This window comes from Cuculus canorus, chromosome 4 (assembly GCF_017976375.1).
Source record: "Cuculus canorus isolate bCucCan1 chromosome 4, bCucCan1.pri, whole genome shotgun sequence".
NCBI lineage: Eukaryota > Metazoa > Chordata > Aves > Cuculiformes > Cuculidae > Cuculus > Cuculus canorus.
The window spans coordinates 55482930-55500317 of NC_071404.1; the positions used below are offsets into that span (position 1 = coordinate 55482930).

At 43.9% G+C, this 17388-nt stretch overlaps 1 protein-coding gene across 1 annotated transcript; it reads left to right on the plus strand.

Annotated features, from left to right (window-relative positions):
- Positions 1 to 1472: 1472 nt before the first annotated feature.
- LOC104062885 (cytochrome P450 2U1) lies at positions 1473 to 14924 on the plus strand. The gene is made up of 5 exons (XM_009565011.2): positions 1473 to 1909; positions 5606 to 6238; positions 10257 to 10418; positions 11299 to 11466; positions 11948 to 14924. Exons 1-5 carry the CDS (start codon positions 1498 to 1500, stop codon positions 12124 to 12126), a joined length of 1554 nt encoding a protein of 517 aa, XP_009563306.2. The 5' UTR covers positions 1473 to 1497; the 3' UTR covers positions 12127 to 14924.
- The last annotated feature ends 2464 nt before the right edge of the window (positions 14925 to 17388 follow it).

The window sequence follows — 17388 nt, forward strand, 5'->3', positions numbered from 1 at the left end:
ACCTTTGTGGAGATTAAATTTTAGGCTGTTGATCAGATGCAGGAAGTGTGCCAAGGTGTTTTTCACAGGGGCGGGGGGGGGGGGGGTTACCCTGAAAACCTGTCAGGCTGTGGGGGAGGGTTTTATTGTGGTAGATGGGTGTTTGAGGTGTTTTTGTGTTGCAGGATGAAAACTAAATCCACCTTCCCTCTGAAATTCAGGTGCAGCTCTGAGGAGCCTCTCAGTGCTGCCCTGCATTTGCCAAGCAGTTAACTTAACCTAGAGCTGCACCCTGTTCCAGGTTAGTCCTTGGTTATGGTCAACAGCTCAATATCCATATGGCGATCCATGACAAGTGGCATCCCTTCAGGGGTCCATACTGGGACCAGTGCTGTTTAATATCTTCATCAGTGATACAGACAATGAGATGGGGAGAACCCTCAGCAAGTTTGCAGATGACACCAAGCTGAGTGGTGCAGTTGTCACACCAGAAGGATGGGATGTCATCCAGAGGGACCTGGACAGACTGGAAAAGTGGGGCTGTGAGAACCTCATGAGGTTCAACAAGGCCAAGTGTAAGGTCCTACACCTGGGTTGGGGCAATCCCCAATTTTAGGATGGTTGATGATGTGATTGAGAACAGCCCTGCAGAGAAGGACTCGGGGGGTGCTGGGTGAAGAGAAAGCTCAACATGAGCCGGCAATGTGCGCTCGCAGCCCAGAGGACCAACTGTATCCTGGGCTGCATCAAAAGAAGCGTGGCCAGCAAGTCGAGGGAGGGGATTCTGCCCCTCTGCTCCTCTCTTGTGAGACCTCATCTGGAGTATGGTGTCCAGTTCTGGGATCCTCAATGTAAGAAGGATATGGAGCTGTTGGAACGGGTTCAGAGGAGGACTACGAAGATGACTGAAGGGCTGGAGCACCTTCCCTACGAGAACAGGCTGAGAGAGTTGGGGTTGTTCAGCCTGGAGAAGAGAAGGCTCGGGGGAGATATTATAGTGACTTTCCAGTACCTGAAGGGGCTACAAGAAAGCTGGGGAGGGACTGTTTACAAAGGCTTGTAGTGATAGGACTAGGGGCAATGGGTATAAACTGGAAAGAGGCAGATTTAGACTAGACATAAAGAGGATTCTCTTTATGGTGAGGGTGGTGAGGCACTGGCACAGGTTGTCCAGGGAAGCTGTGGATACCCCATCCCTGGAGGGTGTTCAAGCCAGGTTGGATGGGGTCTCGGGCAGCCTGATCCAGTGGGTGGTTGGAACTGGATGATCCTTAAGCTTCCTTCCAACCCAGACCATTCTATGACTCTATGGTCTGGTGGGAGGTGTCCAGGCGGGTTGGAACTAGACGCTCTTTACGCTCCCTTCCACCTCAACCCCCTCTCTGATTCTCTGATCACCTCCCTCTCCCTCCTCTGTCCCTCTCCTATCATTACCACATCCCTTACGCTGAGGATCCCCCCTCACACCCTGCCCCCCCCAGCCCCGCCCCCTCCCGCCATCTTTATCCCGGGGGGGCGATGGCGGCGGCGGGCAGCGGCTGGTGGTGGTGGTGGCGGGCTCCGAGCGCCGCGGAGGTGCTGCTGGCGGCGCTGTGCTGGCTGTGCTGCCGCTGGCTGCTGCGGCGGAGGCCGAGGCTGCCGCCGGGGCTGCCGCCGGGCCCCGCGCCGTGGCCGCTGCTGGGGAACCTGGCGTTCGCGCTGCTGCCGCCGGCGCTGCTGAGGCGCTGGGCGCCCCCCGCCGCCTCCCCGCACGTCTTCCTGACCGGGCTCACCCGCGTCTACGGCGCCGTGTTCCGCCTCTTCGTGGGCAGCCGCCCCTGCATCGTCCTCAACACCTTCGCGGCCGTGCGGGAGGCGCTGGTACAGAAGGCGGAGGTGTTCAGCGACCGCCCCGCCGTCCCCATCGTCCTCATCATCACCCGCAGCAAGGGTGAGCGGCGGCGGGACGGGGGCCCTGCCTGGTAGGGGGGGGTCTTGCCAGGTCACGGGTCCCAGCAGGTTGGGGATCCCACCTGGTCGGGGGTCCTGCTCAGCTAAGGGGTCATATCCAGTCAGGGGTCCCGCCTGGTCAAGGGTATCACCAGGTCAGGGGTCCCTGCCTGGTCAGGCATCCCAATTGGTCGAGGGTCCTGCCCAGTCAAAGGTCCCGTCTGGTCAAGGATCCCGCCAGGTCAAGGGCCTCATCAAGTCAGGGATCCCTGCCTGGTCGGGCTCCCCGCTCAGTCAAGGGTCCTGCCTGGTCAAGGGTTCCACCAGGTCAGGGGTCCTGCCTGGTCAAAAATCCTGCTTGGTTGGGGGATTCCACTTGGTCAGGGGGTCCCATCCAGTCAAGGGTCCCACTCAGTCAAGGGTCCTGCCTGGTCAAGGGTCCCACCAGGTCAGAAGTCCTGTCCAGTCAAGGGACACACCAGGTCAAGGGTCTCACCAGGTCAGGGGGCTCTGCTTGGTCAGGCATCCCACTCAGTCAGGGGTCCTGCTCAGTCAAGGGTCCCACCAGGTCAGGGAGCCCTGCCTGGTCGGGTCACAGGGTGCTGTCCAGTCAAGGATCTCACCAGATCAGGGGTCCCACTCGCTCAAGGCGTCATGTCCAGTCAAGGATCTTACCGGGTCAGGGGTCCTGCTTCGTCAGGGGGTCTCATCCAGTCAAGGGTCGTGCTCGGTCAAGGGTCCCACCGGAGCAGGGGTTGCGTCCAGTCAAAGGTCCCACCAGGTCAGGAGTCCCTGCCTAGTCGGGGGTCCTGCTTGGTCCAGGGTCCCACTGGGTTGGGGCTCATGTTCACTCAAGAGATCCCACCCGGTCTAGGATCCCTGGCCAATCAATGGTCACACCCCATCAAGGGTCCCTCTAGGAAAGGGGTTCTGCCTGGTCAAGGGTCCCTCCAGGTCAGGAATTCCATCAGGTCAGGGGTCCCGCAGGTTTGGGGATCACGTCCAGTCAAAGGTCCCACTCCATCAAGGGGTCCCTGCCTGGCTGGGAGTCCTGCCTGGTTAAGGGGTCCTCTCCAGTCAAGGGTCACGCCTGGTCAGGGGGCCTGCCAGGTCAAGAGTCCCACCAGACTGGGAGTCCTGCCTGGTCGGGGATCCTGCTCAGTCAAGGGTCCTACCAAGTCAGAAATCCTGCCCAGCCAGGGGGTCTCGTCCAGTCAAGGGTCCCACCAGGCCAGAGGTCCCTGCCTGGTTGGGGGTCCCACTCAGTCAAGGTTCCTGCCTGGTCAAGGGTCCTGCCTGGTCAAGGATCCCTCCAGGTCAGGGGTCCCACCTGGTCAAGGGTCCCAACGGGTCAGGGGTTGTGTCCAGTCAAGGGTACCACTTAGTCAAGGGGTCCCACCTGGTCAAAGGGTCCTGTCTGATCAAGGGTCCTGCTAAGTCAGGGGTCCTGCTTGGTCAAGGGTCCCTCCAGGTTGGGGGTCCCATTTGGTTAAGGGTCCTGCTTGGCCAGGGGTCCTGCTTTGTCAGGGGGACCTGTCCAGTCGATCCCTCCAGGTCGGGGGTCCTGCCAGGTCAAGGGTTCTGCTCAGTCAGGGTCTCGCTCACTCAGTGCCGCACTCAGCGAGCCTGGCACAGCTGGCTCCTGGCATTTTTACACCAATCAGATTGACTAGCAAGCACAATCCTATAGCACATGTCACACCATGTTTTATAGCGTGTCTCACATCGTATTTTTTATTATAAATACCTCAGAAATGTGTGTTTCAACACCCCAGGAGCTGGGATGGTGGAGCACTGGAACAGGCTCCTCAGGGAAGTAGTTATGGCACCAAGCCTGACAATATTCAAGAAGCATTTGGACAACGCGCTCCGGCACATGGTATAAATTTTGGGATTGTCCTATTCAGGGACAGGAGTTGGACTCAATGATCCTGGTGGGTCACTTCCAACTCAGATCATTCTGTGCTGTGCTGGGATGAATGGATAACCGGTGTGGGGTGCAGACTGAACCATCCGCTTGCTTTTTGTTCGTCAGAAGGTGTGCGGAGAGAAACACACCCTGCCTCTAGGAGAGCACAGCATCCCTGAGAGCTCCGCTGCACCTGCCGTGCATGACAGCTGAGGTCACTGGGGCCAAAACGCCTGATGCCGTTACCTCTGAAGGCTTCTGAGAGCGGGCTTCTGTGGAGCTTGCCTGCGTACAAGCTCCTGTTCCTGAGATGTTTGCAGGCATCTTGTTCTGCTTGTCAAAACTTACTGAGCATTTTGGGTTGTTTTTTTCTTAATAGGTTGAAGGAGAGTTTACTAGCTTTTGTAAAAAAAAAAAGGCATGGGGAGTTTAAACCCTTGATGGCAGGATCTCAGTTAGAATTTCTTCACGTTTCACTCTGTTACAGATCTCTGTGGAAAACTGTTTCTCAGTTTAGGAGGGGTAGCCCAGGGAGACTTGTTAATTACTGTGCTTACTGTGTTGTGAAACTTCATCTTTTTTTTTTTTTTTTTTTTTGAGGCCAGAGAAATCTCTTGGTTATGTGCCTGAAACTTTTTGTCTTCTATTTTTTACTGTACCAAGATTACTCCTCTGAAGATAAGAGGAAAGTTGGGGGACCTAGATCTTGTTTATTAAAAAGCAGTCAAGTACCATTGCTATAGTTGGTTTAAAGGATAAAAAAATAAATGGTTATTGTTATTGGTTTAATAATGCTGGTCTGAGACAGATCTTACTGGTCTGTAGGTGTTAATAGTTCATGAATATTTTTAGGTGCGGTACATTCAGTAGGGACTGGGGGAGGAAAGGGGAAGAGCAGTTAGATATGAGATTAATTTTAGTGAGGCATCACTTTACTAGAAGAACAAAAACAGAACTAGCCTGTGTTTTAATGACTTTAAATTTTCTCAGGTTAACCATGGAGTATGATAGAAACAGCAGGTTGTGTATTTGGTTGCGGTATGTCTGGTGTGGTCTGTTAATTCAACAAAGAGATGTTTCTGTTTGTAAGCTGAGCAATGTTTATATTGGAAGCTGAGAGGTTTAATGTAAGTTGTTTTGCAATGACACAATCATGCAGAACATGTGCCTAGAGGCATCAAAACTGTTGAGATGCAAATCAAGTAGATTTTTGCCAAGTGACTCTAAACCTGTCTTCGCTTTCCATCTTCACTGCATGCATATCCTGTATCTTGCTTATTGTAAAAGAGCAACCTTGCTTATCATAGAAATATGTATGCACGCAAACAGCATTGACAAGTTTATATAACACAAAGGGGAAAAGAAATGCAGAGGCAGAACCTTTGTGTTTTAATATCTTCTGTTCTGCTTTGCTGAAGGAATTTGTCTCGGGACGTTGAGGAGAAAAGGCTATAGCTAACATGTCCTAGAGCTAACAGTTCCTACAAAATCGTTATCATTTGTAATAAAGCATCTACAGTACCTTTTCTCCACCTATTAGTGTCTTGCAAAGACTAATTAAACTTTTGATGTAGACATTCATTTCACCAACTGAGAAAACAAAGACCAGGATTTCCTGATGCTTTTATAAAGAACTTAGTGCTCTTCCTTTAGCTTCTAGCCTGCTGCTCGGGATACATCTACTACATATTCTTTCTCTTTGTTCTGGCTCTTGGGTTGCCCCCCTGTCTAACTATTTCTTCTTGAAAATAGAGCATTTGGGTTTCAGACTCCCCCTTCCTCTTCCAGGTGTTATCTTTGCACCATATGGCCCTATCTGGAAGCAACAGAGGAAATTCTCTCTCTCAACACTGCGTCACTTTGGAGTAGGAAGACTCAGCTTAGAGCCTAAAATCATTGAAGAGCTCAAGTTTGTAAAGGAAGAAATGCTGAAACATGGAAAGGATCCATTTAATCCTTTTCCAGTCATTCGCAATGCAGTGTCCAATGTTATCTGTTCTATGGCCTTTGGCAGGCGTTTTAACTACGAAGATGATGAGTTCAAGACAATGCTGAAGAACATGGCCCGTGCACTAGAGCTAAGCATGAACAGCTCTATGATGCTGGTCAATATCTGCCCTTGGCTCTACTACCTTCCCTTTGGGCCTTTTCGGGAACTTCGGAAAACAGAATTGGATATTACTGCTTTTTTGAAGAAAATAATTGCACAGCACAGGGAAACACTGGATGCAGCAAATCCCAGGGACTTCATTGATATGTATTTCATCCATGCAGAAGAAGAAAAGAATAACAAGGAAAGCAGTTTTAATGACGACTACCTGTTTTTCATCATTGGTGATCTCTTCATCGCAGGCACAGACACTACATCCAACACAATCCTGTGGTGCCTGCTCTACATGTCTCTCTACCCAGAAGTACAAGGTAAGACTATTTTTATTCTGGGTGCTTTGTTCCAGACTGTAAAGCTCCAGGTGGGTGTTCAGCAACAGAAGCAAACAGGGACAATAGAGAAGTCATTTGGAGTGCAAATAGCACACGTGTACAGGTAATTGGAAAAGTTGAAATGTAAATCAGATATTTTCTATCCTGCTCTGCTGTGGCCATCTCCAGGTTAGTGCTATATATTAATTATCTAAATGGTACTTTAATTTATGCATTTCTTGTGTTTTGGGACAACTTTATCTTTCCTGAGTAATTCCAGGGAACCTTGGCATGTTTCAAAGGCTTTGGCAATTGTGACATTCCAGGCCTGTAGTAGTGATATAAGATAAGTGAAATATGTAGTAATAAGGTCTGCTTTTATGCCTCCTTAAGGAGGGAGGTTCTTGAGCCCAGCAGTGGAGTTTGGAAAGGTGAAACACTACCCACTGTAGAGGAAGGTCAAATTAGGGTCAGCTTAAGGATATTGGACTTAAAGAAGCCCATGGTGCCAGTTGGTCAGTGTCGCAGGAAGGCCTCTTGCCTTGAACGGTCATGGTAGTTGTGTAGTTGCTGGTGACAGTGGAGGTGGGGGAGAAAGACATGGGGAGCACGTGGACCTAGAGGAGGGGGAGAAGGAACTAGGCCTGTTCAGTGTTAGGTGACTGAGGGGACACCTTATGCTGTCTACAACTACCTGATCGAAAGATCCCAAGAAGATGGAGGCAGTCTCCTCTGAGGTGTGCAGAGGAGGGAGGAGAGGCAGGAGAGAGAGTCTACAACAAGAAAATTCTGATCAGACACCAAGAAAAAAAATTCCCAATGAAGACAGCAAGGAGTGCAACAGGTTGCCCCGAGAATTAACAGAATCTCCAACTTTGGAAGTATTCAGAACTTGGTAGGATAGGACCCTGAGTAGGCTGATCAGAGTTATATCCAGCTTGGAAGATGGCTTTGTTTTGAGTAAGGTTTTAGATCAGATGACCTCCAGAGCTTCCTTGCAATCCAAATTATTAGGTGCTATGATCTGGTTACTGTTTGTGACAAAGTTCTAGAAAACTACTTGGAAGTTTTGTGGGTATGAAAAATACTAGTCGTGTTGGAGAGGTTACAAGATTAAATTAGTACTCGCTAGAGTTAAATTTCAGGAATTATTAGGAAAAATTTCCATCACCAAAAACTTAACGTTAATTTTGGTTAAATATTTTCTTCTATTGAGTCTTGTTACAGTACATGTGGTTGCAAAGCCAGCGTTTTCTTTAGTACTAGTCATCAAATTTAGATGGTTAAATTTAAAAAAAAAGAAGCAGTTGATTTATTTACTAGCAGCTTCTACTAAAGTCCTACATGATTTCCATTTGGAACATTGTCGGTTATATGGAGACTGAAAACCTTGGCAGGATGTAGGGATTCTTCTTAGGCCATTCTACCTTAGTTGACAGTACTGAAGCATTTCCCAAAGAGACCACTGTTTTTTTGCTAGACTTCTTGCTAGCCTGGAGTGAAGAATGGTAAACCTCAAATTATCCAAGAACAATATAAACCTGGAATTCTTCTATCAAGTATTTGAGATTTTGATCATGTGCTGCATCCGCTTTACAAGTAAGCAAATAGATACTTGTTTACAGCACCTATCTGTCTGGAATAGTCTATTTAAATAGGTCAAGATCATAGTTTATTGCACAAATCAACCAAATTGTTGAGCAAAGATTGCAAAATAGGACATCGATTCAGTATACGGCAGAGAGTCCACTGAGGACGAATGTGAAAAAATGTTGTTGTGTAGGCTTATTCTTCTGTTTTTACTGGTTGTGTGTTACTGCTGCTTAACTTGATGTGCAGTTAAATGAATTAGATATGTTATAAATTACAGAAATGAGATCTAGAAGAATTTTGTGTTTGTTTCTTTTTTTAACCCCTTTCCTGATTGCAAGGTACTGTGCATGTATATGCAGGTCAGTTTTCTCTCCTCTGCTGTCTCCTTACATTTTTATTGCCTCCAATTTCCCCCTTTTCTCATGCTTTGGCTGTTGTCAAACAATATAAATAAGCTTGGTGGTCCACAGTGTATCACTTGCCGCTAAGTGTTGTCATTTTCTTACTTCTAGTATCCCATTCCTTATGTATCTTGATTGCCTGGGGGTCATGTTTGGTTGGGGTTTTCTTTTCCTCCCTGATAATATGTTTCTCTTATCCCCTAACCAAAATACACAAATTGCATAACTTTTAGAAGTAGCAAATGTTGCAGACACATTCTGGAAAGGCAAATGGATATCACGAAGAAATCCAAAAGAATGTATTTGTCTGTGGAAGATGGGTTTGCTTTTTACATGAGAAAAGAGAAGGGTGGGTGTGCATGCGTGCGTGCATGCATGCTTGTAGGGAGTCAGTAGGCAGTATTTGGGTTGGTCTGCTCCCTGACTTGATTTTGATCCTTGACTTCTAGGGGAAGATCTGTGAGATTTTGAAATATATGAAATTGGAGCAGTTCAAACAACATGCTAGCAGAGAAGCCTTGAAGTCTCTGTTTTTGCAGTTGGTGATGTGAGCAGCGGTTTGGCTACTTTCTGTATAGTTCCACATATATTTACAAACTCTGAAGAAGCGTTGTTCAGGGTAAAATGCTGGTGTGACGTTTGACTGAGACAGTCTCTTTTTTTTTTTTTATTTATATTGAAACCTTTACTCATTTAAATTATTGTGGATGTGCATACCTGACTACAGGGCTATAGTGTAGACTTATAGCAGGTACTCGAGAGCCACACCGTTATCAAATCTCTTGCTGTTGAGGTGTTTTTTACTGTGTTCCTCATTTGGGAACTTGTCTCCTAGCAAACCCAGCAGGTGGCAGCAAGTGTCCACTGAAGACAGTTGGTATGGTATTGCCGAATGCTGCTATGGAAACAGAAACTTTTAGCATTGAGCTTTTATTTACTCCTGAATCAGTGCTAAGGAGAGAAAAGCACAAAAACTCAGAGCATCAGCAGCTTGAATTCTGGATTTTGGAAAAGGCTAGCAGGACAACAGCAGAGGCAATATTCAGGACATAAAGTGTAAAAAATGAAAACCGACTTGTATTATTTTTGATTGAAAGTTAATTTTGAGGTCTCCTCTATCAAGATTTTCTTTTGCTTCATAGCCTGATTCCAGGTTACCTGGAAGAAGAGGCATATTATACTGTACATGGGTGAAGCATATCTCACATCTTGGAAACATCTATGAAGATAATTACTTGTACGCTGAGCCTTTAGGGAGAAGAAAGGGGCAAACAAATATTTTGACACTCTATGCCTCACATGAGTGAGGGGGGAGATAAGCTTATTAACTTCTGCTTTTCCTTTGCAGAAAGGGTGTGTGAGGGAAGTAAGATCTGCTGCTGCCTTTTGGGGGAACTGAGGAGTAGCCAAGTTTAGGTTCTGTGAATAGAAAGTAGGAAACAGTAGGAGCAAGTTAAATGGCTTCAGTGCTTGCAGTATGAGCATCAGAATTCCTGCTCCAGAATGAAGTATATAAAGCAGCTGCATGAAAAGCTTTCCCACCTCTTCACCACCTTTCCCAGTTTTGAGAACTGGATCTCTCCAGGGACAGGGACCAGCTCAGGCACTGCACTGCATGCAGTCTCTCTCTTCTTTTTTTTTTATTCAAATACAGGCCAGAAGCTTGATGTTTTCACCATTCGAAGTACTGTGTAGTTAAACTCTTAAACTAAGATTATGAATACTTCTGGAAATGGAGGAGAACTTTTTTGTTACTTTTCCAATACAGAAGTGCTAGCAATATCTGTCATCTCAATAGCTTTACTCTTGACAGTTGTCGAGATTGCATTTGGTTTGTTCTTAACCAAGTCTGTTCTTAAGACTTATGTTGGCATAGTTACTTCAGCTAGGGATCATGTGTCTTGTAGTTATTCTTGACCAATCTACGTAAACAATGAAGCATGGGCAAATGAAATTGAGATGATGTCTTCTCACATATTGTGCATCTTTCCTTATTTTTTATGTTTCTCACTCCTTTCAAATAGAGAAGGTTCATGCAGAAATTGAAGCAGTTCTAGGATGTGACAAAGTTCCCTCTCTTACCCACAAGACTCAAATGCCCTTCACAGAGGCAACCATTATGGAAGTGCAGAGGATGACTGCAGTCGTTCCCCTTTCTGTTCCTCGGATGGCTTCAGAAACTGCTGGTAAGCATTATTAGAGATTTGCTAATACAACGTTTCTTTTGTGGATGAAAGTCTGGTGGGATGTCTAGTGAGAATTTGTAAAGACCTCGTTTATGTATTAGACATGTAATCCAAGTATGTAAAATGCCACTTAGAGTCTTGAGATACTCCTCTATTTAAGCAGCGTGTCTGACTGAACATCCAGAAGTTTTCTAATTTAGAGCAATTTCTTTTCTGGGGGTCAGCTTGTTTTGACTAATGTGCTTTGTGGTAGCTAGCAGCTGGGACTCCACCTCTGTACCTGAAACAGCAGAGTTGGTTTTTGGCCATCTGACGCAAAGGTCTGAAAGCATCGCATTGAAGCAATTGGTTTGTTAAAGCTTGAAAGGCTTATGCTGTTGAGCTCTGCTCCTACAGAAAACAGTAGTGAATATCCTTTTCCAAGTCATCTTGTTGGCTATATGTTTTCGTAAACATAGCTGGACACTGGCTGAAGTGAGCAGAGGTAGCAATACTTGGCTTTCAAACCCAGTACTGAACTGATCTGCTTTTTTAAATGTTTTGGCTTGCAGGACAGTGAGTTGCAACAAGCTGAAATGAAACTAGTCACTTCAAAACCCTTTTGTGGTGAAAGCTCAAATGCATTTCTAATGATTGCTGCTGCCTTTTCTCCACTGGCAGCTGTTAGTGTAACTTGATGTCTTTCCAACTGCTCTGACCTGTGTGATTCTGACCCAGGCAGTCTAGGAGAGATCACCTTTGCCTTAAGCTCCTGCTTTATTTGCAGCCCACAGATGGGGATCCGTATCATTTTATGAGTTGTCTTTTTAATAAGCAGAAGTCTCTTATGTCTACTTCTAGCAACTTGTCACATCCTTTGTCTCTGTGCTTTTGTTTTAAGTGCTGCAGGGATATACTATTCCGAAGGGCAGTGTGATCGTGCCCAACTTGTGGTCGGTGCACAGAGATCCTAACATTTGGGAGAAACCAGATGAATTCCAGCCATCGAGATTTCTGGATGAAAATGGCCAGCTAATTAAGAAAGAGTCATTCATTCCTTTTGGAATGGGTAAGATATCCACACACAGCCAGCAGCTGATGGGGGGGTGGGGGTGGTGTTTCGAGTGTAGGGCCTTGGAGGTGTGCGATGTGAAAGTTGCACATAGGACCGACTACAGAACTTGTATTATTATTACATTCCATAGCTTGCTAAATGGATTGTATTCCTGAAAGGTCCAGTTGTCAAACAGAAATGAGAAATGATGACTTGTTCTTCAACAAAACTTTTGCTGTATTGTAAATCATTGTTTTAAATCTAATAATTTAAAAAAACATACATTGCTGATGTAGATGCTGTTAATATGAAGCAGTACAGCTGAGCAAGGCTTAGACTCAAATATTGGAGACCAAAGCCTCAGAGTTCATGGCTTGATAATAGCTTGAGCCTTTCTGTGTTTAGACTACGCTAGCATAGGAATTGCATGTGTGTTAACAAATGGATCAGCAGTATAAAAACAGTAATATATTTGTCTTTTCTAACTGTTCTTTAGGTAAACGTGTGTGTATGGGAGAGCAGTTGGCAAAAATGGAACTGTTCCTAATTTTTGTAAGTCTAATGCAAAGTTTTACCTTTTTGTATCCTGAAAATGCTGCAAAGCCATCTATGGAAGGAAGGTTTGGTTTAACTTTAGCTCCATGTCCATTCAATATAATAGCTTTGAAGAAATGATATAACATCAAAAAAGATTAAAACAAAGAAATACTTTGCTATTAAAATCCAGCTTTGTTTTGTTTCCATCTTATTCTGTTATTTTCTTTCCAGAAAAACACCAGCTGCACAGACTTTCATAGTTGGTGAGAATGATCCATTTACATTTCTGGAAAGAGATTTTTATTTTTTTTGTATCAGCTGCTACATTCCACAAATGGACTGACAGCATAGTTTGCAATTTGATATTAAAAATTGCTGGTCTTAACCCCTCTGTCTTTAAGCTATTACTATCAGTTTGTCAAATATTAATTATGGGAGAATGGTCCAAAACATCTGTTAATGCTTTAGCAAATAGTAATTGTAATTTTGGTAAAAGCAGTACATAAACATTTAATTTGCCAGATGAGCGAAGGATATCACCTAATACAAAAAGGATTAATGAATGAGAGAGTAATTAGCATTTTCTATGTTGAAGCAACATTATAACTGAGCTTAAAAAATGACAAATACTTTTTGTAAATGACTGAATTGCACTTCTTGTAACCTCAGAGGATTCTTTCTTGCAAGTAAATCATAGGTGTAGATTGGATCGAATCAGTCTGAATTCCTGTATCCAAACATTCTTGACTATCAAAGCTCGCTATAAACAAGCAGGCATCAACTCTTAAAAATCCAGGCTTGGAAACCAAGTAAATCCTTGAATGTGCCATGTTTTTAACATAAAAGCAGTTTGCAGTGTCTGGATGCTTATATTTTATCTCAGAATATGAATGAGAGCAGATTTCTCTAACAAGAAACAGTAGAAATCTGTTCTCTCTGCTACCAAGCAGATACTGAAGACGACATCTGTGCTGCCACTTTGCATTTGCTGTTTTCCCCATGATAGCGGTGGCATCTTGTTTTCTGGCTGCAGTCTGGATGAAACCAACAGCCTGCTCATCAGAGAAGACTCTACATGCACAATCCTGAAGTTCGGGCTTGCACTCAGGTCTTGAATTTACAAGCGCCATGGCCAGTACTGCTACAACCTGTTTGGCTTTGGGAACTGGAGCCTTCAAATACAGCATGAATAAGGCACTACAGGTGTAGGTCTTAGGCACTTAGGCATGGAACGTGAGGAATCTGACAAAATTGAGGTTTGCATATAAAGGCTTTCTGTCTGTTACCTCCCATATGGTGTTAAAAGATCTCTAGTTCATACAGTATCAGTGTATCAGTACCTTATTCTCTTCACACTGAAAATTTTAGTGCTGTTGATCATTATCAAACCAATTGCCAGGAAAGCCTGTTCATAGGCATTTCAGAAGGGGGCGCTCAATCTTGTCTCTTATTTGAAGGACGTGTAAAGTGATGTTTTGGAGGACATGTAACAATTAACTTCTAAATAATTGTTCTTAATCATCCTTAAATCTCTTTATACGTCTTTTGATCTAGCAGGATTCCATATCAGATGTAATAAGTACATGTGTACTCTTCTAAGGAAACACTGGCTTCCTAATGTCAAACTCACAAGACTGGAATGTGACCTTGACTGTAAAGTGGAATTAGATATTCTATAGCAGAAACTAAACCTAAACTCCAAAAGAAGAGTCTCTTCTTCAGCTTTAAATTAATCTCTAGTTTTGTCACTTTTTAACTTGAAGTTTTAAAAGCCAGGTAGTGCCTAGCAAAGACTGCAAGATTGTTAATTTGGATTTAAATTAAGGTTTTCTGTTAGCTGTTTTGAACAACAGAGTGGTTTAATTTCTGAATGACCCATTTGGTTGGTCAGATATCCCGCGGTTTGTGAGAGATCTTCCAGTTCTTACATAGGCTAACTTTTGACTTAACAGGTTAGCCAATGCTTATGTTATTTTTTTCCTTTGTCTGAACTTTTTGAAAAATAATACCATAATGAAAAGTTGAATTTTATACTGCTGCTGGTAAACTTGCACTAAAAGCTGATGTTATTGGAGTAATAAGCACTTATTTCTTTAACTTTCTATTTTTCCAATGAATAAATAGCTTCTGTACAGTTGGGATTTTTCTCTGAAAAAATCTTATTTATATATGCTTAATTGCAAAGCTAAAATTAAGCGTTGATAGTGTTTATCTTTCTGTTGAAATGCCTGTTTAAGCAACATAATGTTGTTGGTGTGCAACTGATCACTTTATATATAATACTTGTCCTTTTAACGAATGAGGACACATTTGAAAAGCACTTTAATATGTTTTATTTTACAGAGTCCAAAGAAGACGCAATTCATGTAATTCCCTAGTATGTGGGATTGTACATATTTGTGCTCATTTTGCCGGCTGGGTTTAAAATGTCACTTGAAAAATATCCTTCAAAAATTGTCCTTTTACAAACAGTATTTTGAGATGTGGTTTTGGGTAATACCTATAATCAAATGCTGCATAGTGTGACAAGCTAAAAATAGTGATGTGAAGGTGCAACTATGTCAATGTCTGTCAGAATGCAGGGTGCTCTTGAAATGCCAGTAGTAATGCCTTTCATGCCTTCCAGATGTACTGAAATTTTCACAGGATGCCATGAAAGTAGCTAAACAATAGCATAAAAGCAACAAAATGTTTGTGGTATTACAAATATGTTGCCATCTCTGGTAAACTATAAGTAGTGTTGTAGCAGATTTGGTTTGTGTTTGTCAATGTATCCTTCCCCTTCCTTTTCTTAGCAGAGGAAGCATCTCAATTGCCTTACTGAAAAATGTGTGTTTATAGAATTGTATAGCTATTTCTGAATGCTGAGGATGTCTTTATTTCTAAAAATGACTTCAGACTTTGCTTCAGTGTAATTTTATTTTTAATAAAGTAATTCGCAAATAAGCATTTGATAGCTTTGCATAGTCATTTTCATGAGTTCCACTTGTTGACTAAGCTTGTGATGTTGAGTTTACCTCTTAGGAAAAAAGCTTTTGAGTGAAACGATGTTGCAAAATGTTTTGGATGAGCAGTGAAGGAGGTGGGGAAATCAAGTGATACTGGAAAGATACAATGCCAAGCATATTATGGTCGATAGAAAGGGGATGTCTGTTCTCAATGCAGTTTTAAAAACAGTTACTCAGAATAAAAGGAAAGGGAAGATTAGACATGAGGAAAATAAAAGAGTGAGTGAGTTGCCACCAGGAGATGCACACTCTAAGGAATAAGGTAGAAATGAAAACCACAGTCAGAGTCGAGGTGTATTTTTGTTGGACACCTGGCATAGAAGGCTTCACAGAGTGGAGGGCGGAGGGGGAAGGGGGTGCCCAGGGAGAACCTAGGATGGGAGGCAGAGTTCTAGGGCCTCTGGCCCAGAGAGAGCTCAGAGAGAGGCAGGAGGTCCTTGCATGTAGAAAGGGAGGGCTGAGGAGGAGGCAGCCGAGGTGCTTGTGGGGAAGGAGTGGAAGTGAGCGCTGTCATGTACAGAGAGCTGGGTGCTCAGGAGCGGTATGTGGAAATCCTGCGTCTTACACCCTGGAGTTAGCTGCAGGTAATTTGGCAAGGTGATATTTTTTAGGGAGTTTCCTTAGTTACCTGCTCAGCTGTTACTTGTACATGCTAGAAACAGGAACCCTAAGTCTATTTGGGTAAAGCTCTTTTCAGCAGCCACTTACTGCTCCTGACTACTCTGCTGTCAGATGAGGCTGAGTGAGGGAAGAAGGGTTTTTTGCATTGCACTTTTGGTACAAAGCGCAGACATACGAGAATATTCCACTTCTTTCGCTTGAAGAAAACAAGATATTCCACAAGATATTCAAAGATATTCCACTTATTGTAACTGCTGGTATCATTATGAACTTTACAACAGTCAAAACTGTTTCTGATTTGGAGCTGGCTCCAGCTCTGCCTGATATTGCCTTGGAGATGGGGAAAGGCTGCAAACAGAGGGGATTGCAGGAGAAGAGGCACCAGTTCAGCACAGATCAAACTGAACACAGGATGTTATCATCTCCAAAGAATAAACAGTGTCTGGAGAAACACTGTTTTAAAGCAAACACGCTGTCAGAGGGACATTCTGCTCAACTTTCAAAAAATACAATTATAGAATCATAGAATAGTTTGGGTTGGAAGGGACCTTAAAGATCATCTAGTTTCAACCCCCCTGCCATGGGCAGGGACACCACGCTAGATCACGATGCCCGAGGCCCCATCCAACCTGGCTCTGAGAAAGTTAAAGGTGGCAGAGGGAAAAAAAGCATAATTACTTAGATGAAAGTTAACCCTAGCTTAAATCAAAGATATTCCACTTTTTGTAATAGTAATTGCTGCTGGTATCATTGTGAACTTCACAATAGTCAAAACTGTTGCTAATTTGGAGCTGCCACTAGCTCTGCCTGACCTCGCATTTGAGATGGGGAAAGGCTGCAAACAGGGGATTGCAGGAGAAGAGACACCTGTTCAGCACATATTATACTTCACACAAGATGTTACCATCTTCAAAGAATGAACATTGTTTGGAAAAACACCTTCTGAAAGAAAACATGCTGTCAGAGGGACATTCTGTCTAACTTTCAAAAATATTTAGATTAATTTAGCTCTACTTCAGCATAAATCAAAGATTCCACTTTTTGAAATAATAACTACTTTTTGTATCAGGAACAAGGTTGGATATGGGGCACAGTCCTCACTAGCCCCTGCCTGGCTTGGTGCAGGGGCTGCTCTCGTGTCTGCCCTTCACTGTAGAGGTCACCACATTGTCTCCAGCGTGCTCACATTCTTGCTGCAGCAGTGTTTCTCAGGGTTGGAAGCACTCTGTAATAAGAGTAGTTCCAAACTAGCAAAGGATTTCATAGAATCATAGAATTGTCAAGGTTGGAAAAGACCTCTAAGATCATCAAGTCCAGCCATCAGCCCAACACCAACATGCCTACTAAACCACATCCTTAAGCGCCACATCTACATGTTTTTTGAACCCCTCCAGGGATGGTGACTCCCCTGGGCAGCCCGTTCTAATGCCTCACCTCTCCTTCAGTAAAGAAGTTTTTCCTAATATCCAATCTAAACCTCCCCTGGCACAACTTGAGGCCATTTCATTTTCAGGCTAGTGATGCAAGAAGGTGGGTAGAAGGGTGGTGTGCAACTTTAGATGAGAATCAAAGGCCCAAAAAGAAAAGGATGGATTTCATACAAGAAGTAGTTACTATTGCAAAAAGTGGAATAAAAATAAATAAAATAATGAAGTATGGTTAGGTTTTGTCTAAGTACTTGTAATTTTTGAAAGTTAGACAAAATGTCCTTCTGACAGCATGTTTGCCCTAAAATAGTGTTTTTGCAGACACTGTTCATTGTTTGAAGATA

Excerpts from the sequence above, each read along its gene's own strand:
- LOC104062885 (XM_009565011.2), top strand. The coding sequence starts at position 1,498 with ATGGCGGCGGCGGGCAGCGGCTGGTGGTGGTGGTGGCGGGCTCCGAGC. Across the intron at positions 10,419-11,298 it reads GATGGCTTCAGAAACTGCTG|TGCTGCAGGGATATACTATT; the intron begins GTAAGCATTATT and ends TTTTGTTTTAAG. Across the intron at positions 11,467-11,947 it reads ATTCATTCCTTTTGGAATGG|GTAAACGTGTGTGTATGGGA; the intron begins GTAAGATATCCA and ends ACTGTTCTTTAG.